This window comes from Bactrocera latifrons, unplaced genomic scaffold (assembly GCF_001853355.1).
Source record: "Bactrocera latifrons isolate USDA-ARS-PBARC rearing strain unplaced genomic scaffold, ASM185335v1 scaffold_16, whole genome shotgun sequence".
Taxonomy (NCBI): Eukaryota; Metazoa; Arthropoda; class Insecta; order Diptera; family Tephritidae; genus Bactrocera; species Bactrocera latifrons.
The window spans coordinates 2,187,327-2,214,220 of NW_017535074.1; the positions used below are offsets into that span (position 1 = coordinate 2,187,327).

The 26,894-nt window shown below is 37.1% G+C and overlaps 2 protein-coding genes across 4 annotated transcripts in view; both read right to left on the reverse strand.

Annotated features, from left to right (window-relative positions):
• The window catches only part of LOC108966373 (circumsporozoite protein), a 4,274-nt gene extending 3,931 nt beyond the window's left edge, over positions 1–343 (reverse strand). The window contains exon 1 of the mRNA XM_018929229.1: positions 257–343. Coding sequence (XP_018784774.1) covers positions 257–320 — 64 coding nt within the window. The 5' untranslated portion in view covers positions 321–343. The remainder of the gene's footprint in view (positions 1–256) is intronic.
• Positions 344–11,078: 10,735 nt separating this feature from the next.
• LOC108966448 lies at positions 11,079–26,210 on the reverse strand. Of its 3 annotated transcripts, none has more exons than XM_018929364.1 (11): positions 26,082–26,210; positions 17,035–17,278; positions 16,739–16,904; positions 16,356–16,675; positions 16,141–16,291; positions 15,857–16,062; positions 14,182–15,783; positions 13,937–14,092; positions 13,345–13,500; positions 11,681–12,100; positions 11,079–11,616 (listed from the first exon to the last, which is right to left on the reverse strand). In XM_018929364.1, exons 1-11 carry the CDS (start codon positions 26,106–26,108, stop codon positions 11,231–11,233), a joined length of 3,834 nt encoding a protein of 1,277 aa, XP_018784909.1. In that variant the 5' UTR covers positions 26,109–26,210; the 3' UTR covers positions 11,079–11,230. The 3 variants fall into 3 exon arrangements, with proteins under 3 accessions (XP_018784909.1, XP_018784910.1, XP_018784911.1); XM_018929365.1 differs by lacking the exon at positions 26,082–26,210 and adding an exon at positions 18,541–18,687; XM_018929366.1 differs by lacking the exons at positions 16,739–16,904; positions 17,035–17,278.
• Positions 26,211–26,894: the final 684 nt, after the last annotated feature.

Genomic DNA, 26,894 nt, shown 5'->3' on the forward strand with positions numbered 1-26,894 from the left:
TTTTATATTTTTAGTCATACAAATCCTGATTTCTTTCGTCCTTTCCCAAAAGTTCTTAGTAAATTAAATTCGTAGAACATTTTTCACACAAACATTTCCAGGCTTTGATATCTTTATTCCAACACAGTTTATTCAAATTAAGTTTTTCCAATCAACGACCAATCTCAACACACAATCCTTGCATATTTTCGCTTTAAAATACTTTAAACACTCCTTTCTACTCTAAACTTCTTTTGACTCAATTGCAAACACATACATTTCACCAGCACCGCCGTCAGGCAAATCACTAAAAATAGTATGGACCACAGATGCTGCCTCATCTTTGCACGTCGCACAAAACAGATCGAACTTAAAACCAAAACTAAGCTCAGCAAACCGAGTGACCACACTTAAATAAACTCGCATTGATTAAGTTACAAGAAAGAACAACAACAAAACTTAATAAAAATAGTTTGCATACTTGTTTAATCATCTCAATACATACATACATATACATATATAAATATTTTTATAACATCTCGCTAGCATCTTCTTCTAACTGTTGAGCTAACGCTTCTTTGTGCTAACTGTCTCTTGAAAAAACCGCAACATTTCAAGCTCATTAATTATTCATATGAAAAAAATAAAACTGCTTTGCTCTAACTCATAAATTATGTGTATTTGTTTATATGTATGTAAGTGTCTTCCTTAAGCGTCTCTTATTCATAGTTTTAGTTTCTCCAAAGTGCGCCAATCGCTTAAGCTTTCTTCAAGTCGACAAGCTGGCGCATTTTGGGTCAACAAATTGACCGATGATTGATAGTCAAATTCATCCCGATTGTACGGTAACTCATAACTTAAAGTTGTGCAACAAAAACAAATGCGCAGAACAAGATATTTTATAAAAATAAATTTACAAAAATAAATTTGGTAGCTTAAGAAGTTAAAAAGACGCTTAAGAAGGAAGCAGCGTTTTGAGCGGAATTTTCACTATCGATCAAGATTATGACTAATGGTTGATTAGTTACACTTCTGACAACAAAATTATATATATATACATATATATTTATATGTATAAAAACCACGGGCCAATCTCTAGCTCACCCAGCTTTCGCTGATTATTTTATGCAAAGCGCTTTCGTGCTGGTTTTTATTGCGAATATTAACATATCTTGAAGGGAGATATCGGATTTTCTAATGAAATAGAAATTATTCGCATAAGATATCGATTTATGTAAATATGTATGTATGTATGTATTTTGTAACAGCTCATATTTTAAGCTCAACTATTTGCAAAGCATTTCTGTGCTTTAGAGATAACCTAAAAACAATTATATTTATGACTCTGAGATGATTTCTTGAATTCCATTGAGGAAGTAACGGCACCAGAGTCAATGAACGCGACTTTATCTGGGCTAGAAGCTTCTTTAAAATTCATCATTAAAAACCCCAGCATGCCTGTTCGGATATATGAAAGCGATTATATAAATAATATATGTAGACAATTACGTTTATACCCGAGACAGACATGTAGTAACAACACCATAGTAAAGGTATTATGGTATTCTATTTACTACGTTGGTGACACACATGGCAATGTACCAAACTCAAATACTAGCTTCGTTTCATAGGCATTAAATATTTCAGAAAAATACAATGAAGAGCTCGTCTGGTTATAATAAAGCTTTCCTAATACTAAAAAGGCTTACCTCAATGAAATGGCTGAAAGCTCACTTAGTTGGATGAAAGCTCGACTAGTCTTACCCGAGTGAATGAAAGCTCAGCTAAGTGGATGAAAGTTCAGCTAGTTAAATGAAAGCTCGTTTGCCTAGCTAAATGAACATATGTATAGATGAATGAAAGCACGTGTATTTGGATGGCAGTTCACCAAGCTAGATGAAAACTAATCTATGTATCTGGATGCAAAGTCGTCGTCAAAAAAGTCCAAATAAAAGTTTTTTTCTATAAGAAGTGTGATCTCACAATCTGTATGAATTAATTAATCTAATTAATTTAACACATCCTTAGCTAAATGAAATATCTCCTATCTCAGAACGTGCTTCAAGAAAATATTTTCGAAATTGAATTAAACCAACAAGCAGCTCTTCAAGATTAGAAAATGTGTTTTCAAGAGGAAATAATAAGATTTCGTTCAAGTGATCGCCCTACTAGGTAAATTGTATCGGACTTATCAGCGCCGACCAGAATGGCTTCATTTTTGAAAAAACAAAAAAAAAATGAACAAATGATTCCTTATGCCCACGGAGCACATCAAACAGTTGAAACGACGTCTATACAATGGCTTGTGGATTATCATCACTCCACGTATCCATTCAACCGGAAGTAAGGTTTATCGCTGAACAACATTTTCTTGTGAAAATCGGTTGGTGATCTCGTTATGATATATTAACCGAACGTGCGACTCGCTTGATAGTCGTTAAGCTTTAATCTTTATACGAGTTGGATTTTATACGCCCGCAAACCAAGATTAATCCGCAAATCTTTCATAAAGCGGATGAGCACTGCTCCGAATGTTGCGTACAAGCGTGAATGTGATGCGCAACCGTTCCATGGTGGTACAAATTACCGACTCTGCTGAGAGCGTGCGATGCATGGAGCAAACCGAACCAGTGCTTTGCTAGTAAAATTGCATGATTTGCAGACGATTTTGAGTACTCCAAAATCAGTTTGATGAGTTAGCCTGAATATAGTCCTAACTTGGTACGGAATGACTTCTTCTTCTTCCTGTGCGTTAAAAATGAACTAAACTATCCGTTGGCCTGATTTCAGCACCTGAAGAGGATGTATATTTTGGAGGTACCTCAGTAAAAGTGACAAAAGGCCTTTGAGAATTGGACCAAACGCTTTATAGATCAACGTTTATAGATGTTCATGGAGAATATTTTGAATAACAATAAACCAATTTTCGTTGCCTAGAATTGGTTTTTGTTCTATAATCCCTAATTATATAAGGTAAGCTACGTGGAGAGTTAATACACGATTGAAGAAGAAGAACAAGGCAATACTTCGGGGATGGATTTTACTGGTATATGTATGTTCCGAGTGAAACATTACATGAATTGATGCACGTAAATACCAAAACTTTTCCTCACTCCTCCATCCGATCATCTCTGAAGGTGCTGAGGTCACATTATGCATAAATGCCAGCATTCCAACATATCCGCGCATACTCGTGCCTGAGTTTCTAATGCTTCTCTAAACGTCTCTAAACGCGAATCTAAGTACTCGCACATACAAACATACATATGTATGTACATATGTACTTACAATACGGACCCATAAATGTAGATAAAATATATTCGAAATGAATTTGTGTGACATTCTTGCATATGCCTCCACACTCACCTAAGTATATGGCTACCAATCTCGAGACTGGGCCCTTTTCCAGCCACAATCGCTACACGCCGCACGCTGAATTCTAATGAACGGCGATAAATTTCCCGGTAGCGATCACGCGAACGCATCCAATAACTACAAAGAATCACAATAATCAAAGACTTTCGAGACGCTGAAGCCGTTGGCTGGCTGATGGATGTCCGCGCCACGCATTGTAGGTGAGCGACTGACGCGCTCACTAATGCAGGAGGGGCGGGCGCTGCGAAGGCGCGCACAAACGGCTGGTTTATCGAGAAAAGTTATCAAAGATCGATCGGCAATGGAATTCACAAGTGGCAAGTGGCAGAGAAAAGCGCAGCGGCGGACTCAAACTCTGTGGCTGATGAAGGAGAGGCAAACGCAGCGCCTGAAGTGGCAGTCGAAGATGCGGTCGGAAGGCGATCAAGCGGCGGTAGTGAAATGCTAAAGAAATGCTGCTGCACGTTGACCAAGTTGCTGGTGTTGAATAACAATTCGCGCAACGGCAATAAAAATCAACAACAACAACATTGTTGCATACATACATACAAACATAAAGACTCGTATATGTAATAAATTCAATCATCTTGCCGCGCCGCCTCCTCAGAAACACACAGAAAAGAAGAAGAAGCAGAGACGACGCGCATGCGCGGAAAAGTCCAACGCAGCCATCTTCTATCTGCGCTCAAGCAACAAAGACGCGACTCCAACGCAACTGTGGCACCAACACAAGAACGCTCTTCCATGCTTCAAGAATTTGCTTGCCGCAGACGCATTTGTCCACTCGACTGACTGATTTCGTATGGAGGAGATGTCGTCGATTCCGAACCATTCAATGTTTTGTACTCGTGTGTGCGTTTTTAACTGTATATGTATGTATATATATTTGTTTGTATGTGTGCGTCTTGTCTTTGTTTGGCGTTTGCGCATTTCAATTGTTCTTGCTTGACTTTGGTGTGGAGAATGGCTTGAAAAGCGGCAGAGATGACGAAAGAACTCGGTGCTTTATCTTCGAAGGAAACGGTAAATAAAAACATTATTCTTTTATATGAGTGTATTAAAATATTATTACCACATATATTTGTGCAAAAAATATTGCTTCCCTAATACTTCTTCGTCAAGTGTGTGCAAATATTTCCATAAAGTGCAAGAAATCTCAATAAAGCTTAATCAAAAAATAAAATTAAGTTCGGAATTTATTTAAACCGAAAAAGTTTATTGCAGCACATTTTTCTTCTTCTTGACTAACGCTGTTTCTTTCTTTTCATTGATATCTTTCTATAACACCCAAGTTACTTTGGTCGCGTCCAGAAAATACTCTAGTCGTCTCACCGCCATGCAAGTTAAAATGAGGATATAATCTTCTCCAATTGGTATCACCAACAAAGAAGTCACCTTCTTCACCACCTATCGGGAATAAGTACTGAAGAAATTGTAGACTCTGCATCTATTTTATGACATATCTTAATCAGATCAGCGTTTGAAGAAAAAAAAAAAGTTTTGTAACTTTTATCGAAGATGGAGCCTTGTGTAAAAGTTCACGCAAGTGAGGAAAGTTCTCTGAGCGCCATTTACTTGGGAGTGACTAGAAACGACTATTTTATATGTGGATCAAGCAGCTCACGAGTTCCGTTCTTAGACCAAGTATCCTCTGGGTAGCCAAAAACATCTACATCTAAAGTGAAAAGGCGAATTACCACTCTCCAGGGTTTTGCGTTAGACTTGAGAGCCGCCACATAAAAACAGACCTCAATGAAAAGTAGAGGAATTTTTATTGTAGTCCTTAGATATTTTCGACTTCCACTAAGGTTTATATACCTCTTTCATTGTTTTTATCTTCATTGATATTTTTATATTTATTGATATCCTATATTACATCCTCATAAATTTACACATACAGATTGAAATCTAAAGATGCTAACATTAATTATCTTTGATCTTCAAAGACCCTTACCGAAGTCAAGAATACTAAATCTCAATAACCTGTCTAAGGGTTTTTTACCTGGTTTACCTGTTGGTTGGACTTCGCAAAGAGTTTACAAAGTGTTTTTGACCTCGCCAAAAGTCGTCGGTCTCAGGGTTGCTGTTTTTATTGTCCTTGACAATATTTTTTTTCCTTAATAAGGATAAACAAAAGCATCAAAGATCATTGAGCTATTAGTTATTGACTTTACTAAAAGTAAACAAAAGTAGTAGCAGTCTATAACTTCTTATGCAAGCAGCTGTTGCTGCGGATATCATGCTTGGGACCCCGATTATGTCCTTCAGCTAACAGAAGTTTCCTCGTGGGTGCTGAATTTTCCTACCTCGCTGATACTTCCGTTGAATTAGGCAATCAAATTTGGGAATTTGTCCCAAATTAGGCACAGATTACGATTCATTTACATTCTCATATTATATTGAGGAGATTACAGAACCTTTCAACTCACTCTACTTGATGGATAGAAGGTAGAAAAATAGAGAAGAGGATATTTGGCTGCTCAATTTTTTAGGAGACGTTCTTCTCGCCTATATGATTCTCATCCATTGCCTTGTAGAACGTAACACTAACGGAAAATACTTAAGCTAAAGCTTGCCTACGGATGAACAAATCCTGATTTTTTATAACGAGATTATATAAACGCATATTTTAAGGATTTCCTATTGTCTTTTACTGAAAATACTTAGAAGACAAATAGAGTGGCTGATAACGGGATAACTTTGATACGCGGAACCTTCTTTTACTGGTAAAAAGCATTGTTTCAGTTTGCTTCAGCTTTTCGTCCAAGTATTTTGAAACCGCCCACGGATAATGATTAAAAATTATTTTTGAGGACCAGATATAATAACTGAACCTAAAAATTGTACATATTGAAAACATCAAACCGCGACTGAACTTCGAGAAAAGTCAGTAATGTTGAACATCACTAATATTATAAGTACATCATAACTCCGAAAGATAGTCATCAGACCAATTTTTTCATTCTTCGAAGCTTTTCTCAAGAAAATTTCCAACAACTAGCCTCTTCCGTTTTTCACTTAAATTTTTTAAAAAGCAGCTCACATTATAGCCAAATTTCTGAAGTAGAATTTAAAATTGAAGTTGCTACGGCCCATCAAACTTATAATGGAATACTTTATGAGAATACCAAATAAATATTATACAAATTAACAGCGAAGGAATTTTGCCGAAACGGAGTTTCAAATAGTCACTTGAGAGATTTTGATTTTTTCCAGAGAATCTGTAACGTGTATCATGCTGGGTTGCCAGCAAAAAAGAAGAGTTTTTACAATTTTTTTTTTTAAATGTATTTAATTTTTTGTCGCATGCCATTTTTCAATGACCGAAAATTATTTGCAATTACTGTCAGCTGGCGAGTGGGCGTGCGCAGCATGGAAAATGACAAAAAAGCGAATGGAATAGGAATATTGGAAAGGGTGGTCAAGAAATCAAAAACGGCGATATATAATTATATATTCGTTAATATGTGTGCTTGTGTTTGCATTGCGTTTGATATATGAGTAGGAAGCGGTAAATTTTTTCAAATTTGCCTAAATTAGACCAAAAATAATGCAAAGTGTCTTTCGAGCGAGAAATCTGCAAATTAAGCGTTAATCGACAGTTTGGCGGAGCATACGAAAAATATATACATATATATACATACATATGTACTTGTATATTAGCAATTGCGGCGCAAAAAGATTTGTGAGGCCGTATATAGAATATTAATACAATATACCTACATATGTATATGTATGTATATTTTTCTCTTGTTCAAATTTGACCAGAACTGGTCCATATAAACTGTGCTTAGCGCAGGCGGTGAAGTCAACGAATATTTTATTCATTCGAGTCGTCCAACCAGCTCTGATGAAGATGATAACCTCAAAAAAATTAAAGAACATCGTCATGTTGGCATAGAGCAGAGGAGCTCTATCTCTCTTGCTGATTGACTCAACACATTTCCATTAGTGTTTTGGGTATGAACCAAATTCCTGAATTTTTCGTCTCTGGACATACATATGTATGTACATACTATGTACTGTATATACAAAGTATTTCATCTGATCAAAATTGACCCGGACTAACAAAAAAAAAAAAAAAAAATTTTTGCGGTCTTCAGCTATGTTGTCAAGCATCACTTTTTAGAGTTCGGAGTTGACCGTAAAATTTTTTTCGCCTGTCCGTGTCAATTTTGATCAGATGAAATATGCGCAATATGAATGTATGTATGTATGTATGTATACATGACTTGGTTAGTGTTTTAGGTATGAAGCAAAATATCTGATTTTTTTCATCATTAAACATATGAACATACCCATACATACATACATATGTACATATGTAACATGTATTTCATGTGATCAAATATGACCCGGACTGACAAAAAATTTACGGTCCTCAGCTACGTTGTCAAGCATCACTTTTTAGAGTTCGGAGACGACCGTAAATTTTTTCGCCTATCCGGGTCAATTTTGATCAGATGAAATATGTACATTAAGGAAATAGAAATCTATGTACATATATAGATACATACATATGTACACTTACAAAATATTAAATAACACTTTATTTTATACCAAAATTATATAAAAACATATACATATACTTATGTACATACATACTACATACATATGTACATACATATATGTATGCCTGCAAGTGACTCAAATAAAATGAAGAAAAAATTACAAATATAATATAATAAATATTACGATTGCAATTCGAAAACAAAAACAATAACAATAACAGCAAAGCATTCAACTCATGCGCGGCAATAAATACGAATAACTGCTGCACGCACGCATGCGCAGTTTGAAAATCTGCAATCGCAAAATCACCATAAATACACGCGATCAATATCCGTCGATGGTTGATGGTCTGATGGACTGATGGTGGATCGTTGATGGCCAGCACCAGCGCCATCACAATACCACGAACACACACCGACGCACAACATACATTCTAAATATGCGCATAAATGCATGGCAACACACACATTCACACAAACAAGCTGCTCTGACCCAAAATACACGAACGTCGCCGTCGTGGTCGTCGCGGCCGCCAAGGTGAGAGAAGTAAACAGAAAAACCGTAAATGAAACAAAAATCACAAAAAACAGCCACAACAACAACAACAACAAATTTGTAATGAACGGCCACTGATGAATATGATCGTCTCAATGATTTCTTTGTAAATGCGCGCATGCGCAAGTGCCCAGCGACTACCTACGATACCTTTGTGCAATGCAAATCTATACACTGGTGTGTGTGCGTGTGTTTGTGTTGCGCGAAAACAATTACGCTTTGCCAGTTGGCGCTCTGCATATCGCACACGGCCGGCGAACGCCTTGAGCGCGCTTTTGCGCATGCGCAACACGTCGTTCGGTAGCCAAAGACACCAGCCGCAGCAGCAATAAAATCAAGTTGCGCTGAGTTTCATCATCGCACCGACCGACACACACGGCAAGGAATGCAGAGTTGTTGCAGATGCTTGTTGTTGGCTGAATGCTTAAACTGTAGCAAACGCACATTCATAAGTTTATGTGTGCGTGTGTGTGTGGATGCGTGGTGGGGCGGCTGCGCATGCGTAGGTCAGCGCTTTCCTTTGCATATTTGCATTTGACATTGCGGCGGCGATATTGAAGGTTTTAAGTCTCGAATATTGGTTATTAATTACTGTTATGAAAAGTTTGAAGTTTAAAAGTCTCTAGACTGAGCGAGAGTCATAGAAGTTGTAGTTAGTTGAAGCGTCTTGAGTTGGTATAGTGTATATACAGCCAGATCATTATTCCAAGGAAGAAGTTTCTGTCCGACTTACAAATTTAAGGTGTCAGATCTTCAAGACACTTTCTCGGTTTCGTTTAGGAAACAACTTGAGTCATATTTGCCCTGATCACACGTCTGTTGAAGAAAAACGAGCCGGGGCCGATGAATTGCCGGCCGAGCTATTCAAACCCGGCGGCGATGAACTGACAACCACCTTGGGGAATAGTCTGTGAACTTATCCTTAGTTAGCACTGTCTTCTTGTACTTGCTCTTAACTGGTAGGTTCGTAGTTTTACGTTTTCCTAATCATTCTTTATGCTAGAGTGCGTTCTATTTTGGACTTGAGTTGAAGTACATAGCTCACCTCCACTATTCCAAAAATACATACATGCATACATACATATGTGACMAAGCTGCACCCACAAAAATGTATTAGCCGACCATAAATACCCTTGCGAGCCAAGTATCGGTTAAATAACTGGTTAATTACCCAATATGGCGACCAGAAATTTCTGTTAAACTTTCCATGAGCAGAGAATGTTAATGAATAGAGAAGGCGCAAGCATTATTTTATCATAATATGTAGGTATGTGCATTGAGATCGCTTCTGGTGTGGTGAATGTTCTGTGATGGCATGTTCATTTTCGAACTGGCAACTTTTCGATGTTCCCTCATAATAATTGACATTTTAGTACAGCCAACAATTGAACCTTACCTGTTTATTAACATGCTCTAACTTAACATTTGAACCTTACCTGTTTATTAACATTTCTAACTTAACATTTTTTTACTTATTAACATTCCTAACTTAACATTACCTGTTTATTGACTTTCTGAATTTGAAGTTTTGAAACATTTTAATCACAAAAAGATGTCGCTGTCAGAATACAAGTTTTAACTGATAGATGGCGCTCAAGTCAGTTTGTAACAAATTCAATTAAAATGCTGAGTTTATGAATATCGGAAGCTAAAAAATTTAATTGTGACGCTTCTAAAGGAAACTAAAGATACTTCGTGTTATATTATAGATAATTCATCCGTTTTTACAAGAAAATGTTTGCGTGTTTTGAAAACATAAAGCAACGGTGCATATATGTAAGTGTAAAATCGGGAATAGTTGCTGGCATAAACTATGGAAATCAGCCAGGCCACAAGTGGACGTAAATGTCTGTGAATTTTAAATATACATACATGTATATAGGAAATATGAATATAAGTGGAGCCAGCGACTTCAGCATCTTCAGCATCAAAAAATAATAATTCTTCCATCAGACTTAAAGAGATAGCCGCGACATAGTTTTGGCCTCAACGCCGCTATCAGACTAGCTTGAAATGATATCCGTAGCATAGTTCTGGAAGACTTTCAGAACTCTTCAAGGATTTTCGCTTATTTGTTAAATTAAAACCACCAAGTAGTCAACGTCACTATAAAAAGTCTCTAATGTTACTTAATGTCTATGTGATTAACACATTAACACAACTGTGGCTTGACGCACTGTAGAAACCGCTGTGAATCCAAAGGGTCTCCTTGGATGCAAAGAATGCTAATGCTATTAGAGCAAATTCTGATCTGAGATTTTATTAAATCGCTTGAAGAACCGTGAATTCAAACTTTGGAGGCTCTTCTGATAAATTCGTAAGGACCGTGCTTAATCGGATCCCTTAACCGGAACGAATCAGCCAAAAGCTGTAAACTCGGCAACGCTACCCAAACAATTTGCGAAATGTTTACAACACTGCATTAAAAGTGAATTTTGCGCGAAAGGTGTTTATTTTTAATATCTTGAAATTATTTTATAAACTTAAACATAATTTTAAGGTTATCTCTTTGTGGAAAATATCAACTTTATAAAAACTATGAGTCTTTAAGTTTACTTTACATTATATACAGTCGCATACCTACTCATATATTTAACTGTATGCATATTTATTTATATATATATATATGGAGTACATAAGGACCACGCTTACAAATATTATACAACTACATAACAGTAAAAAAATGTTTTAAAATTAAATAAAGTCGCAAAAGTGTTTTTTTCTTTTATAATTAGTGCATATCTATGGATAGATATCCCTCCAATTGTAGTGCTTTCAAAATCAGTGCTGTCCACCCACTCTAAACCTACTATTTTATTGTTGCGGTTTCGCCTAGCACTGAAGTTGGACGATATTTTTGGAAGAGCGCTTCTAACTTCTCCTTCCGCACGGATATGCCCACACCATAGGCCCAATTCTTCATAACCACATTCGAGTGACTATTGCTCATGTTGATGTCCATTATGAAACGTTCGGGGAATACTGGCTCATTCGCGTCGGGATTATCGCTAACCGACTGATTCAGTTCGGATGGTGTTTTAATATTGAGCTTGCGCGTCGGCTTGATGGCACGATAAATTTCCGCTAAATGCTTGTAATAGCGATGATTCAAGCGACAACGATTCGCCGGGTCACGCGCCGCATACAGCCGATAGTTCTTCAAGGCGCACTGGAAGGCAAAACGGCATGCCGTCACTGAAATGAAGACAAAATTTATATTTTAATATAACGGTAGTTATAATTTTCAATGCCTGCTTACCGGTTGAGCGCATTTCGAGTGCGACTTTCTGCCACGCTTTAGTCTTCTCTTCGTCGGTTGCCTTTTGGTAAATCTGCGGATAGCGACGCACGGTCATTACGACGCGATAGGCGTCGATGTCGGGTATTTTCTGCAACATTGGATGCGGCATGTCTGATTTTCGCACGAATCGCTTCGACTTCGGATCGATGGTGTATTTTTGCTCCTCCCTGATGCAACGTTCGCATTCGTCGATCATTTTGTTGCGCACGATGTAGTAGAACGGTTCCATATTATGATATTGTTCTTCGATTAGGAAATCCATTTTGGCCAAGACGCGCCACCATTCTAGCGACCATTTGTTGTCGATGCCGAGCTCCAAATCGTGCATGTACTTCAAAAAGGCGCCTTTAAAGAGGGTCCATGTGCCGAACCAGACTTCTGCAAAGTAAATCATAATTAGAAATATGTTATTACTTATTTTATATATGTAGTTTTTGGTTTTAATATGACAGTAATATAAACCGACGGCAACGAAATCATGTAGCGTAACAAAATGTCATCACGACGGTGTAACTTCAATAGTGTAGTGCACGAATTTGAAAACAATTTAATTGTATAGTGTAAAAACTTTTTTAATAAAAAAATTATTTTTCTTGGAAGGTTGCCACCTGCTCGAAAATTTGCAGTAAAGATATATACATATACATATGTATGTATGTATGTATATGTAAAAGAAAAACAAATATGAGTTTGAAACTGTTCAATAAATTTTTTTGGATGGTTGCCACCTGTTCAAAATATTTAAGTAAAAAAAAATATATAAGATAAACAAATATCAGTCTGGAACTGCAGAGGTTTAGGAAATATTACAGTTAAATCTATTTGATAAGGGTTGCCAACTGTATGAAATTTCAAATTCGCAGTTTTCGTTAATAAAGAAGATTTCAAGATATGGGTATTAAACCAATGCGGTTTAAGAAAGCTTATTGTTGAAACATTTTTTTTTTCAATTTAACGTTGTGCAAGAATTTTTTTGAGAAGGGTTGCCAAATTTTGCCAAATTAAACTATTATTAATATTTATTATTAGAAATGGTAATGCTGTAGAAACGACAAAAGAAGTTTATTTTAATAAAATTTATTAGGAAAATATTTTCTAAAAATCGCTGCCATATGTTTAAAAAATGTAATTCAATAAAATTCTACAATTAACCATTTATTGCAAAATGGGTATTCAAGTTAAGACCTTCATAAAAAAAAGTCTCAGCTAAACATACATATTTCTGAGATGTGTTGCCACCTTTTAAATTTTTATTAAAATTATTATAATAAATTGAATATTTCAATAAGTGCCAAAAACTAAATGTGCACAGAAAGATTTGAGGCTGATATACATATTTTTGAGAAGAGATGCCACATATTTTTTGAATTAAATGGTATTAAAGTAAATTTTGATAATTTTAGTAATTAATGATAACCATTTTTTGTTCAGTAGTGACTTATAAGAAATTTCAGCTAATCACATTTTTCATCAATGTTGCCACCTTTTCCATTTTTTCAATTAGTTAAATTTTTATAATAAATTATATATTACAAATACTCGATCGATTTTTAGCATGGTTGCCACATATTTTTTAATTTAAATTATTTTCTATTTCTTTAATTCAAAATTTGAGTACTTACTGTTCGGTACATATGGATTGCTATTTATAGCGGCTTGCCAATCTGCGACGAAAGTCAATTTCTTGCCACTTACACGTGGTATGTGCTTTGTCTGATCTCTAATATTATCAAAGAACTTCTCCACAGCATCCTTTGCGAACGGCAAACGCATTTGGGCTTTGGGGAGTAAGAGAAAATATGTTTGCTGAGGTTAGAAAGTAAGTGTTTGAGGTTAGGAAAATATTTTTTTTAAAGAAAGAAAATTAATTTTTTTTAAGTGAGAAAATAGTTTTTTCGGTCAGAAATTATTTTTTAGGTGACTATCTCAATATTTTTTTGAGGTTAGAAAATTAATTTCCATTTTTTAAGAATAAAAAAATATTTTTATTTTATTTTTGAGGTTAGAAATTTTTTTTTTTTTTGAGGTTGGAAAATTATTATTTTCGGTATGAAAATTTATACTCTTTTTGATGTTACAAAATTAATTTACGTTTTAGAGAATAGAATTTTTTTTGAGGTTAAAATTATTTTCTGCTTAAATAAATATTGGTAAAACAGAAGTTCCACTGTAATATATGTATGTTAAAGGAGCGCGAATCATAAAATATATTACCTGCTTTATCGTTGAATGTTTGAAAGAAAGTGTAATTTTCACGCCACACCCTTATGCCAATCTTCAACGGCTTCGTCAGCTCTTCCATGGGCGCAATTTGCGGGAAATGCGCAAAGTTTTCCGACAAAAAGTTCCAACAGGCCTTGCAGATATGCACTGTAAGCCAGAAAAGGACAATTTTTATTATTTTGAAGATTTCTTAGAATATATAACGTGTAATTTGAACGAACTTCGGCGTGACTTACCCGGTAAATTGAAGCGTTTAGCCAAGTACTGCCAACACATATTGACCTGCTGCGGTTTATTGTAATTCTTCTTATGCAAATACGGTATGGAGAGCACCTCACGGATCAGCAGCGCCGTTGTGCTCATTGGCAGTGAGTACTTTTGCTCCAGCGGCGGCCCGTGCACCACCAACTGATTGCCATTCACCGAACTAATCAATTCGATCATAATTTCATTGGAGTTCAGCTGTGAGGTCGGTGTCAAATATGGGCGCGCCAACACAGTGGCGGGTATTTTCGCCTCGAGCGACGTAGGCTCCCTTATGGGCAGTGGCATAGTCGTTGGTGTCCGCGTGGACGCAGGCACCACAGCATTCGGCATCGTTATTATCGTACCCGGTTTGGGGACTGAGTCGGTGTTGACACAAGTCAACGGCGGACACTTGGTAATATTTGTTTTATCCGGCAAGGCAAAGGGTAAATTTAAAGTGTTCGACGTGGGCGCCACAACAACCGTTGGCGGCGGAGCAAGCGTGTTTAAGGTGGGTGCTACTGCGCGCAGCGGCGCCGTGGTAGTGGGCAGCGCGGGTGGTGATGCGCTGGTTACGGAACCAGCAACTGCGGTGATTTGCAAACCCTTATTGATGAAGGGCACGGGGAAGTTGGCGCGCGGTGCCAAACTGACTGCCGACACAATTTTCGGCGTTTTTAGCGTATCCAAAGTCATTGTGGTGGCCTCGTGTATTGTCGGCTCTATGGTGGCTGGCGGCAACAACTGACCCATATTGGTGGGTATGAATTGTGCGGGCGTCTGAACGCTGGCTTGTTGCTTCACTGCCAACTTGGTTTGCGCTTGTATCGGTGTGAGCGGTAGCATTTGATATTGCTGTGCTTGTTGCGCTTGTGGCATGCACGGCACCGTTATGGTTTGTACTTGTATTTGTGGACTTGGTGTCGGCGCGGGTGTGGGTTGCGCGTGTATTTGTATTTGTGGGCGCGCTTGCACAAACATTTTGATGGGTTCGGTGGCTTGCAGTTGCGCCTGCGATTTGACGCGTATTTGTGGCGAATGCGCTTGTGGATAAGCCGTTGGTTTTTTGGTGACCGTTACAACCAAACCTTTATTTGAGGCAGTGGTGCAAGTGCTGGCTGCTGGAGTGGGTATGACGTTGTTTTGCGGTTTATTGCGTATTACGATATTTTTTGTTGACGCTTGACGCTTGTTTTCGATTATTGACGAGCTAATTATGTCTTCATCCAGACTGACCGATATCGGTACGATGGTGTTGCCCATTAGCGTGTCATTCGGCGGTGGTGGTGTATCGTTCAACACTGGCACAACTTCGGTTTGCAGCACCTTGCTTGCATTGCCAGCGGTTGTGGGAGCAGGTTGGACTACCTCATCGGCGCATATGGACGATAACATGAGCGTACCGAGTGTAGACTTTTTGGCGCGTGGTAACTTGTACGTTCTGGACAGGGCATACAGCTCCGTTATAATGGTTTCGAAGTACCATTTGTCTTGTAGTTGATAACTATGTTTGCGCATGCCCATTAGCTCCCAGTAGAACAAACGCAGTATCAGCCAAGTGGCTTCGCACTGACCAGGCGTTACACCGCCACCTAAAGATGGTTAAGGAAAGTAGAAACATATTGTAGATTGGGGCTTGACAACTGAAAAGTAATGAAGTCTAACCTTTAGTATTTGCCACATCGGTCCAAAGTTGCGTATATTTAACGGTATCGATATCTTCGGTTTTGTTCACCATCATTTCGGTGAATGTGATCACTATTGGATATTTCTTCATTGCCACCAGCAAGCTGAAGATGTTCTTGAAGTGGTCAATGGGCTCATGCCAATCCTTTTTAAGGAAAAACGAGCTCTTGTAAACCGTTCTAGGCCTGAAAAATGTTGGTGAAAAATTTAGTTGTGCGATTTCAACAAAAAAAAAAAAAAAAAAAATGCCATACAAAGCCTACATTCTAAGTATGTGTGCCTTGGTGAAATACAACAGACTCTCCAGTTCGGTTTGCGGCTTTGTAGCTGACAACTCCTTTTCTAAGCGGCGTTGCATTAACTCCCATTCGTAGCGCGTTTGTACTTGTAGCCAACACTTCATTAATTTTGTAGCTAAAATAATGGAAATTAGAGTTTAAATAAAATTGTAACTGTACATACAATAAGAAAGTCATACCCTTATCGCCCACTTCGTTCGCGATGGCATTCCAAATGATGCCTTTACGCCGGTAATCCTCATAATACCGATGGCCACCGTCGTATATCTCCTGATAGCATTGCAAATTGTATATCAAGCGCCGTATTTCCGGCGTTACTTGGAAGTGCAACTTCGATAGCTTGGAGAGGGCTTTAGTTATGGCCGGCGTTTCATCGTCCAAGTCGATCACCTCGACGTCATCCTCTAGCAAAACTATGTCATCATCGACGGCAGCTGGTTGGGTGTACGTAGCGGCCTTCGCCTCCATTTCATCGCTGTAGGGCAAGGGACAGCGTATTCTGAAATAGAAAATATCGGTTTGAAAATTGTTTTTTGTCTTTTTGCAAAGTTCTCCAACGCACTTGTCAGCTACGAAACGCCAGAGGAAAACTAATTCCGTTTCAAATGCCATAACCGGACGGCGGCTCCGTTTCTTAGACGCTTTGTTGGCAAAGAATTTACGCAATCGGCGTGCATATTTTTGATAAGCATAACGCAAGTTCACCCAAATATTCTTGCATAGATCGGCTGGCATACAAATAAACAAAACATAAATGAGATTATTTGCAGTCAATTGACTCTAACAGAGAAGATCTACTCATGTATACAAACATATAAGTATGCATGAGCATGTTTGTGTATGTTTGTATGTATTTACCATCGCAACTCATTCGCTTTGCAATTTTTTCCCAAACTTCGTTTTTCGCTTCGACGCACGAAAATTGTTTATGTTTTGGATCGTAAAGTACGCGGTGCCGTCGTACGTGCCGTATAAGACGCTTATGGAACCGCGCATTTTGCTTAACGGAATCTTTGGACTCCTCATCTTCCACTATGAACATGTTATACACTTCTATGGGATCGGTTATGGGTTCAGCAGGGCGAGAATTAAGATTCGCGGCCTGTTATTGGAAGGGAAAAAAAAAAACAAAGAGAGAGAGAGAGTTGGAATAAGTGATTAAAATATATGTATATATTTTTATGTGTTTTGATAAATCTGGCCTTAGAATACATATGTACTAATTCTATGTACTTTCCACAAAATTATATTATTTATGACTTATTTACTCTTTCATTCTTAAATGGCAACACTTTTAACATTGCGACTTGCCCTGTTAACACTTTTCTTGTAATACCCGGTAGGAATATTTTGTATGGAAGAAACTTGATTATATTATTATATTTTTCACAAAAATGTTGAGGTTAATTGAAAGAGTGCTAACCCAAAAGTTGTAGAATTTTTTATTGTCTACAATTTTCACTTTTTTATAGTTTTTTTTTTTCAAAACCCAAGATAAACCGTTTTTTGTTCTGAACACTTAACCACGCCCCTCCCTACCACTTTCCCACCAGATGTCACCCGTTAAATATTTTTCCTGTCACGTTTCCCCACCTTTTCCAAAGGATTACACTCTAATATAACTTTTTTCCCCTTTTTACTATGTTCGAAGCCCCGATCTATTTATACAATGAAGAATTCGGATCCATTAAATAAGCTATTTCAATCAAATCTTAAAAAAAGCTGGGTCCGGTCCGGTTACATATGCCCGACTTTACCCTAGTTTTCTCTCATAGCGACAAGTCATTATTCACCTCTCCCAACTCTTGTTGTAGCAGCAGAAAACATTATTGAAGAAATTTCGAGGAATGGAGCCGAGTTGACAGTCCTTGGTCGGATTAAAATCTGGATCCTGACTGTCGTGGGAACGGATTTCCTAACTCTCAGCATTTATGTTTTTTTTTATATTCCAGTATAACCTCTCATTAACTAAAATACCCTTGGAATCACTTGAAAAAATCTTAAAACTCCTTCAAATTTACACGTACAGCTGAGACACAAACCACGAATTTAAGTTAGCACCGGATCCCAAGATCCATGCACAGTTATGTAAATATTTATTTCCGCACAAATATATTTGACTCTTTCTAACAGCCAACAACAATTTTCAGCAGTCAGTTGACAAGAGTTGCCAGCTGGGCTCACATGATGCGCAGTCAAATGCATTGCCCTGATATTTTACGTTTTCTCTTCCCTCACACAGTTAAAAGGCGCTCTCTTCGTGTGTTTCTCTTTCTCCGCCATTCGTACGCATAGCACACATTTGGCATTGTAGAAAATTTTCAAACATTTTAATTAACGAAGTTTAAGACTAATTTCACTTACATTTTCATCGCACATTCTTTGTAAATCAATGCGCCAAGACTTCTTCCAAACTTTATAAATATTTATTTATTTTCAATGTAATCAACAAAAATCACAGACACGCTTCAGAATGTAATCTTACGATTTGCGTCGTCAAAAGCAGACTAAAGCGAAACAGAAACAACACGGTGAAAAATGTGAGACGAACCTCTGAGTAATGCCCGCCATGCGAACGAATACCCATAAGCACACACACACGCACACGCGCACACTAGAGTAGGCAAATCATGTATGCTTGGGTGCATAAACAAACGCACACATGAGCCGAGCACATGTTTGATATCCAGCAACGCTCTCTGTTTTGCCTAAAAACGTACGCAATGTTAAAAATAGCAAACAAACGAATAAACTGCTTTCATGTTATTCACTCTGTTACCTACGCAAGGCGACTGTTAAAGTCAACGGCATTCTGGCAGCAATGACGAATCTTCTTTACATGTACATACATATGTATGTATACAATCTATCGGGTGCTCATGATTTCTGAGCACAACGCCTTGGCGGTTGGTATGAAATACAAATGAGAGTGATAAAGCATTATTGTGCTCAATCGATTGCCGTTATACGGACCTTAGAGAATTTCGGGATGAAAATATGAAACGATTTAAAAAAAAAAAAATCGTATGCAAAAATAGAACTACATAATTCGTACCCTTACAGCTGTATGTGAAGGAAAGAGACAGCAGAGAAGTGTGTATCCGCACATAAATACAGCTGTGGCCAGTAAAATGAGAGAGCACAGGTACAGACATGTAAGACTGTCAGATAAGGCGTCGTATTTAGGTTAATATTTTCTCAATTTGAATATCTCGATTAATGTCGATCTTAAAAATTATAAATATAACTGCTTATTTTGGGCTAATGAAGTGGTGTTCGAGCAGAGCAGGATACAAAAAGAGATTTCAAAATAAAAAAATCAGCATAAATATGGCAAAACTTATAATGAAACATCATACACGTTTAAGAATTCACGGTAAGCACTTATTAAAACTGAACTCGTGGAACGATAAACTAGAATAAAATTTTTACATATAGTATGTTTATCGAAAACTGTCGCGGTTTGGGATATCAATAAAATTTTTTTTATTCCTGTGAATGTGCATTCGATGCTATTATGAATGGAATTCGATTTCTTTTGCAGGGCCACCACTGGCACACTTACAGAAGTCCTGACGCTGAGCCCAATCTTCGACAGTTTCCAAGCATAAATCGGATGATACTGCAGCAATTTCATGTTCGACATTCGTATGAAGTTCATCAATGAGTTTTTAGCATAGTTCATAGACTTGATGTAGCCCAATAGGAAATAGTCCATCCGCGTCAAATCGCACGACCGAGACGGCCAATTGAATGGGCCATTTTGTGATATAACACGTTCACCAAAATTGGTGATTGTGACATTCGCTATGTGGCTTGTGGCGCCGTTTTATTGGGACCACACTTTGTTCAAGTCCAAAAATATCCGGTTATCATTGAGCAGTAGCGATTGATATTCACAGTGGCGGTCTTTATCATCACGGAAGAATTACGGCCCGATGATCGACGGCGCATAAACCCCACCAAACCGTAATTTTTTCGGGATGCAATGGTGACTTATGGAGTACGTTTAGAATACAATATTTTGCTTATTTACGAATCCATTCTGTCAGAAATGAGCCTCATCGCTGAAGATGGTTTTTCGATGAAAATCCGGATGATTTTCAAGTTGTTGCTCAGCCAAATTCACGAACATATGTAAGGATGTAGGACAAGATCTTTTCGCAAAAATGATTTGGGTGTTCCTCAATTGATTCGCTAGCAGCAGCAATTCTCTCGACACTACGAACACTTCTTTGTCACACTGGCAAGAGAACATTTTGTACAAGGCCTGTGATTTCAAATTTTTCCACTAGACGATCAATTGTTGATCTGACGATTATTACGGCTATAAATTGGACGTAGCGCTTTTAAAGTTGAGGCCACTGACTACGAATTTCGGTATTAAATTTGAATAATCTCGAGCCCCCGTTGCTGGATCGTATATCTTTCCATGATGAAATGGCAAAAGGGAGCTTTGTCTCTATTTCTATCTCGGTCTCGCATTCAATATTATTTTGGAACCATAAAAACAGCTTCAGTGTCAATCTTTCTCCTTCTCCCTCAAAGGATAAATATAATATAATAATCTCCTCCTGTTTTTTTTTTCATTTTTGTTAAAAATGAAAATGACGATAATTTCGTCCCGCTTGTTTTGTCAAGTGCATTTGAAACCAAAAAAAATATTAATACTTGACGCCATTAAAAACAGTAGAGGAGAGATTTGTTTACATTTGCTATGAATATTTGACAGTACGTTTCGTTTATGACGTTGTGTATGGCAATCGTTCAGAGTTGTACTTGCGTAAACTTTTTTTAGTATGCAATCCAATAACAAACACATTTTTTAAACTAGTATAAAAATTTATGATTTTATGATTTTACGATGCTTTATGACACGTCGTGAGTACTCCAATAATTTTTTTTTACGTCTTAAAAATATAATTGTTTACTTCCTTTGTGATATTCTCCGATCGCAAAAAATGGCCTAATTTCTGCTTCGCATCGGCACAAACATTCCGCTGAACACTACATATGAAATATAAATATGTATATCAATATACACACATGCATACATACATGTAAATGATTGAATCAACCACCAAGTGATATGCAACGTGCAGAACCCGCGAATAGTAACAGTTTACAGAATCTCATCTTCTCTCTACATTTAACATTTTGTATAGACACTGCACGAGTAGTAACATTCGTGTTGGTAACCTTGCGTTTCTTCTCTTCAGGCCTTGCCATAACATAGACAGATAAGGTTGCCTAGTATTGTATATTTATATTTTAAAACGCATGATATAAATTATTCTGTTAGTAAAAATAAATCCTATACTTTTCCATTAAATTTAAGGTTTTGTTTAGCATAGTTGAAGTGATCCGACTTGGGTAAAATATTATATGTGTCATTTTGTTCCATAACTTGTCGTTATTTTGAAGGTAACTTCATAACGCCACTATAATCGAAACCGAAGTTAGTTGGTTGTAGCGACAGAATTCTGCCAAGTTGACAGTCCTTGACCGGATAAAAAAAAATCCTTCGTTCCGGTTAAGTACATCTAACTATCATCATAGAAACCCTCTTTCCTATTGGCAGAAAACCGGGATACTGGCGACTGAATCGATTTTCACAAGTCGATTATTGTTTTCGTCTCGAGGCGAATTTGTACTAGCAAAATCCTTTGTTTGATTATTAGTTTTGACTGAGATTGATTCCGCTCCTATTGGTCAATGCTACCCGATTTTTGCCTTCAGACGGTCCAATTGTTACCAGTATAAGTCCGAATTACTATACGAGTTTTCGCTTGACGTGCCGTGAGATACCAATTTTTAAACTATGTAACCATTCGTTTTAGGAATAGATCGATTTTGTTGTGATTCAGCAGCGATTCGCAGATTGGAATTTGGTCCATTAGGGTTTTCGCAGAGTAGACGCTCATAATCGTCCCGAGCTCTTTTCATATTAACGCTCGACTCGGCTTTTCACATTTACGCTTGGCTCGACTTTTAGCTTTGTCTTGCGTTAACTCTTGTGGCAGTCATACTTGGAACTTTTTTTTATGAAGCCATATTCAAATGGTTCCAACCGTTTTCCATGAGCTCCTTTTCAGACAAAGGGATGCTTACATTATGATCGGACTCGACAATTGGCCTACCAGATCGTGATTCGTCTTTGACATCAAAATAGTAGAAATACGAGTTATTGGCTATTACAGTAACAAGACCATAAAGACCATACACATTTTCAGCTCTCTGGCTCACGTTTTTGCTTTTGAAGATGAAAAACTATGAAACATGGCATATTTTCTCAGTGCCGATGTTTTTTTAATACGCTTGCTCAATCGATACTGAGTCAAATAATCACAAAACTTTCTAAGATAATGCTTGGTACAAAATTTAATCCAATCGCACTTATAGTACGCAGGAGATCTCCTTCTTGCCCTGAGCAAAGTTCATCTTGTCGCAATTATACTGAGCTGTTATTAGCCGTCTTACAAAACTTGTTGACTCAAAGCGGTTCGTCTATTTGAAATGGTTTTATGATCTAGTATAAATAAGATTTTTTTAGATACTACGATGGATCGGCATTCTAAGCTGTCTAATTGAGATCCTTGTTAAGATCGACCTCCTAACCTAGCCTAACCTATCCAATTTAGTGATGTGTACATATTACATAAATCTATCTAATATTAGAAGAATAAGTTTAACAATAATCAGTGCAAACTTTAAGTAAGTAATTCAACAGCAAGTTTAATAAATTTAAAAATGTAAAACGCACAAAAACTGAAAAAAAAGTTACGAAGTGGCAACACTGATCAAGAAGAACAACAAGAGATCGGGAAAGTGCATCCATCAGTTGTAATGAATTATGCAATGTTATGTTACTCTTAAATCTTTACTCAGGTATATACATGCCTACACACATATGCACATACACTTACCACATGCATATTAAAAAAATGCAGAACGAGCGCGGTCGGTTTGTATGCACATACTACATATGTATGTATGTATGTATGTATGTTTATACTTATGCTCGAAATTTCGTGTGTACACACTTTGAACGCCACCAACTGAAGAATGTTGTGTACATAGTGCTGTTACTTAAATATGTGCAAATGTAAGAAGTTAACATTTGACTTCTAAGATGTCAGGCAAAATCAAAAATTTGTATGTACATACATACATATGTATATATGTATGTCCTAATCTAATGAAAGTAAGACAAATGTCAAGAATTGATAAATTCGTTCGGAATTGAAATACAGAATCTACCTTGTTAATATTTCGTAATCCTCGGACTTGGACTCTCGCGAGGGGATTACGAGGAAGGACTATAGGGACCATTCCGACGAAGAAATATTTAAGAAAACAGTGAACAAGAATCAGAACTTCACAGAGAATTTGCCGATAATGGGCGAAAAGAGTCTTTGTGTAAACCGAGTCATGTGAGGAACACAATGCTCGCGATAGACTACAGCAGCACGACAGTGAACTGAAAATGGCGTTGTGAATTCTACTACATGAACGTTTGTGAGAGGACAGCAACATAACAATGGTCGGCATGTACACAAAACAACGCAGTTGTCCATTTTGCATGTACACAATTTCGTTGTGGCCATACTAATACCTTGCACATCAATGAAATTTTAATATTTTGTTCAAAGTGAAATTTTTTATGCAAAAAATAAGTAAATAGGTAAATTTATTCGTTTCAAATTATCAATTGTTATTACAAATGATGTAACAGAGCTATTTTATGCTTTTATTTGTAAAATAACGTCAAATTTGTTAGAGCTGTGAGTAATTTTACATTTTACATATTAGTGGCATCACCACTCTACTTCATCTTTCCATTTCCATTCTACTGTCAACCTACTGTCGTTGGCAAATATAGGATTAAATTGAAGTTAGCGAGAACGACAACTGTCGGCCTGCAGTCGTGTAGCCGTGCAGCTGTCAAAATAGGTCCGTCGATAAGAACGTGTGTATTTTAATATTTGACATATGTCGTTTGCAGTCTGTCGCGAGCATTATATTCCACACATCATACTCCAAACATATAATATATGTATATAAATATGAACATATGTATCTACATTTTAGAGAGACAATTTTGACTACTGTTGTTGCTTTTATAGAAGATAAGCATCAAAGATAGAGAAAGAACAAATTTCAAAATTGTAATTTGTTTGTATTCGGTAGGCATTGACAACTTATTTCAAATTTTTCACCTTTCCACAACAAGAATTCTTATTACGTGCGCAATTTGGTTCTCTTTTTCTTGTTTTTCAAGCGCACAGAAGGCATTGTTGGGTAATATTACACATCGCTCTTTTTCCATCTCTCGAAAATAGAGTAAATGTAGTCTCCGTGCAGAAACTATGAAACACCATATCTGTTAATTAGTTCTTAAACTTGGTATGAAGTTGCTGGCCTAATCTTATTTATGCTCTCAATAACCACACACTGCCCCAATGAATTAACGGTTCTCGAATTCCTGATAAAACTTAATATTAGTAAATAGTAATGAGTCCTTTTACTTTCATTGAGGGTTATTTTTAAGTGGCGGGCTCCAAACCCTACTTATAACAATGGGATCCGCCCAAAGGATGTTTTTGGCTACCTAGAGGGGATCTGGTTTAAAATCGGAAGTCGTGAGCTGCTTGAGCCATATATAAAAAAAATCGTTTCTGGCCACTCAGGCGCTCAGATAACTTTCCTCACTTGCGTGAACTTCTAAACATGTCTCCATCCTCCGTCCTCCATTCTACGTAAAATAATGAATAAGTGAGTACTTTTCTGGCTAGAACTTCTCCATCAAGTTAAATGTGTGCTCAATGCAACAGGTAACTCTGAGTTGGGTTAGATGGCTGATCCGTCAAGAAGCCCTTAGACAGTTGTGTGAGGGCACAATAAACCTAAGGTCGCGGTGCATTCCTTATCTTTCAATCTAATCTATACAGTTGTGTACAGTCCTTCGTCGATCCAGGTAAATACTTCTGTGGTTTGATAGTACAGTTTCCCATCCGAAGGGGATTTTAACCTCTGATCCTACTGATTACCATAAATTGTTAGTTGTCAACTAGCAAACATGGGTTATATGGTAGTGTTTCATCATTTGATCTTTCAATGAATAACTGAAGCAATTTCGACTCCATATCTCTCGCTCTCAGCATTGCTCGATATGTGATAAAAAATCATCATAAGTATATTTTATGCTTAAGAAAAGTCCTTTGTTTTCTATATCTGGATAAGGGCCGTTCCAGACCTGTCGTATAAACGAACGACCTATGTAACTTTGGCTCCATCTCTTTCTCTCTGAGCGTTAGTCCACATATATGAAAATCATAAAAATACTCACCTGACTCATTCAACCTTTAGAAGAGGCCGACAGTACTCCTCTCTAGTACACTTCACAAACCATCACAAGCGTTAACATAAAACTCTCCTAAATTAATTGAATAAATAGTATATAAATGTACTCATCAATAGAAATCATGAAGAGTGCGCGCAAGCAATTCACATTCGGTTTTGTTGAAAACCAACACAAAATGGCGTTCGCTACTCGCATCTCTTTCTTTTGCATACAAAAACATTTCGAAAAATTCCGAACATGGAATTTATCATGTCATCCAGCAACACAAAGCGTCGTTTTTCTCTCACATATTTATCTCTCTTGCTGTCTCAGTATGGGATGGTCTCTTTCGATTACCGATTTTCCTGCCTACGTTTGCTCTCCTATATGACAAGCAATCACACACACCAATCACCCCTACACACACACTCACACTCGCACGTGCACAAGCAACTAAAACAAAAACGAAAAAATCTATGAGGTCAGTTCCTTGCGGAATTTTTAGTTTACGGCGCCCAGAAAATTAAATATTTTTCACACTTTGAGTAATTCTTTAACTTACCATTTTTGTATTCGTTTTCTCTGACATCTTAAGCCACACATTTACGTCACACTACACTCTTTTATTGTAAATAAAGCATAGAACTCTGCAACAACTCGTATAAGCAAACATTCAATACAACACGACAAAAGCAAACTGAAAGGCAAACAACAGTGAATACAGTGATGAAGAGCAAAGAGTAAAAACCAGTAAATTACAGCTATTGGCGGGGAATGTATTTACATATGTGAGTGAATATACCATCTAACAGAGATGTTAAAGTCTTAACAGCCTCATTTGCTCTGTAAATTTCCTGTTTGAGGGAAGGCGATTTCATTGTTATTTATTAATACACTGTTAAAATTTTAACTAGTTATTGTAGTTTAATTCTTCAGGGCATATTTTTTTTTTTTTTATTATTTTTTGTATGCTATAAATTTTACAAGAATTAACAAATCTTATAATAATTCTGTGTAAACATGTGTGTAAAATCGAAATCAAAAACTAGGAATTCACTCAAATTTCTTTCAGTAGTTTGCGCTGTTCAATAATTTCTCTCAGGGTACTCGCAGATTGGACACTTAAAGCCGAGCCGAGCTATTTTCCCATTTACGAAATAAGCGAATTTACGCTCGGCTGAGCTTTAAGCGTCTACTCTGCGATTGCCCTTGCTTGTGGTGACAAAGATTTTATACCCTTTGCAAATAAATAAGTTTTTCATACAATGATTTGATTTTGATTGGCCATTTCGTAAGCTTATAGCTGCCGATCTGTCTGTCTAATCCATTCCAAATTTTTGATATTATGCAAACTAAAAAAAGTTTTCCATACAAG

What these genes read in the sequence shown, in the direction of transcription:
- LOC108966448 (XM_018929364.1), bottom strand. Translation starts at nt 26,108, where the DNA reads ATGTCAGAGAAAACGAATACAAAAATG. An exon ending in TGGCGTTTCGTAGCTGACAA is followed by an intron (nt 16,676 to 16,738) that starts GTGCGTTGGAGA and finishes TTTCTATTTCAG; the next exon opens with AATACGCTGTCCCTTGCCCT. An exon ending in TAAACGCTTCAATTTACCGG is followed by an intron (nt 14,093 to 14,181) that starts GTAAGTCACGCC and finishes TCTGGCTTACAG; the next exon opens with TGCATATCTGCAAGGCCTGT.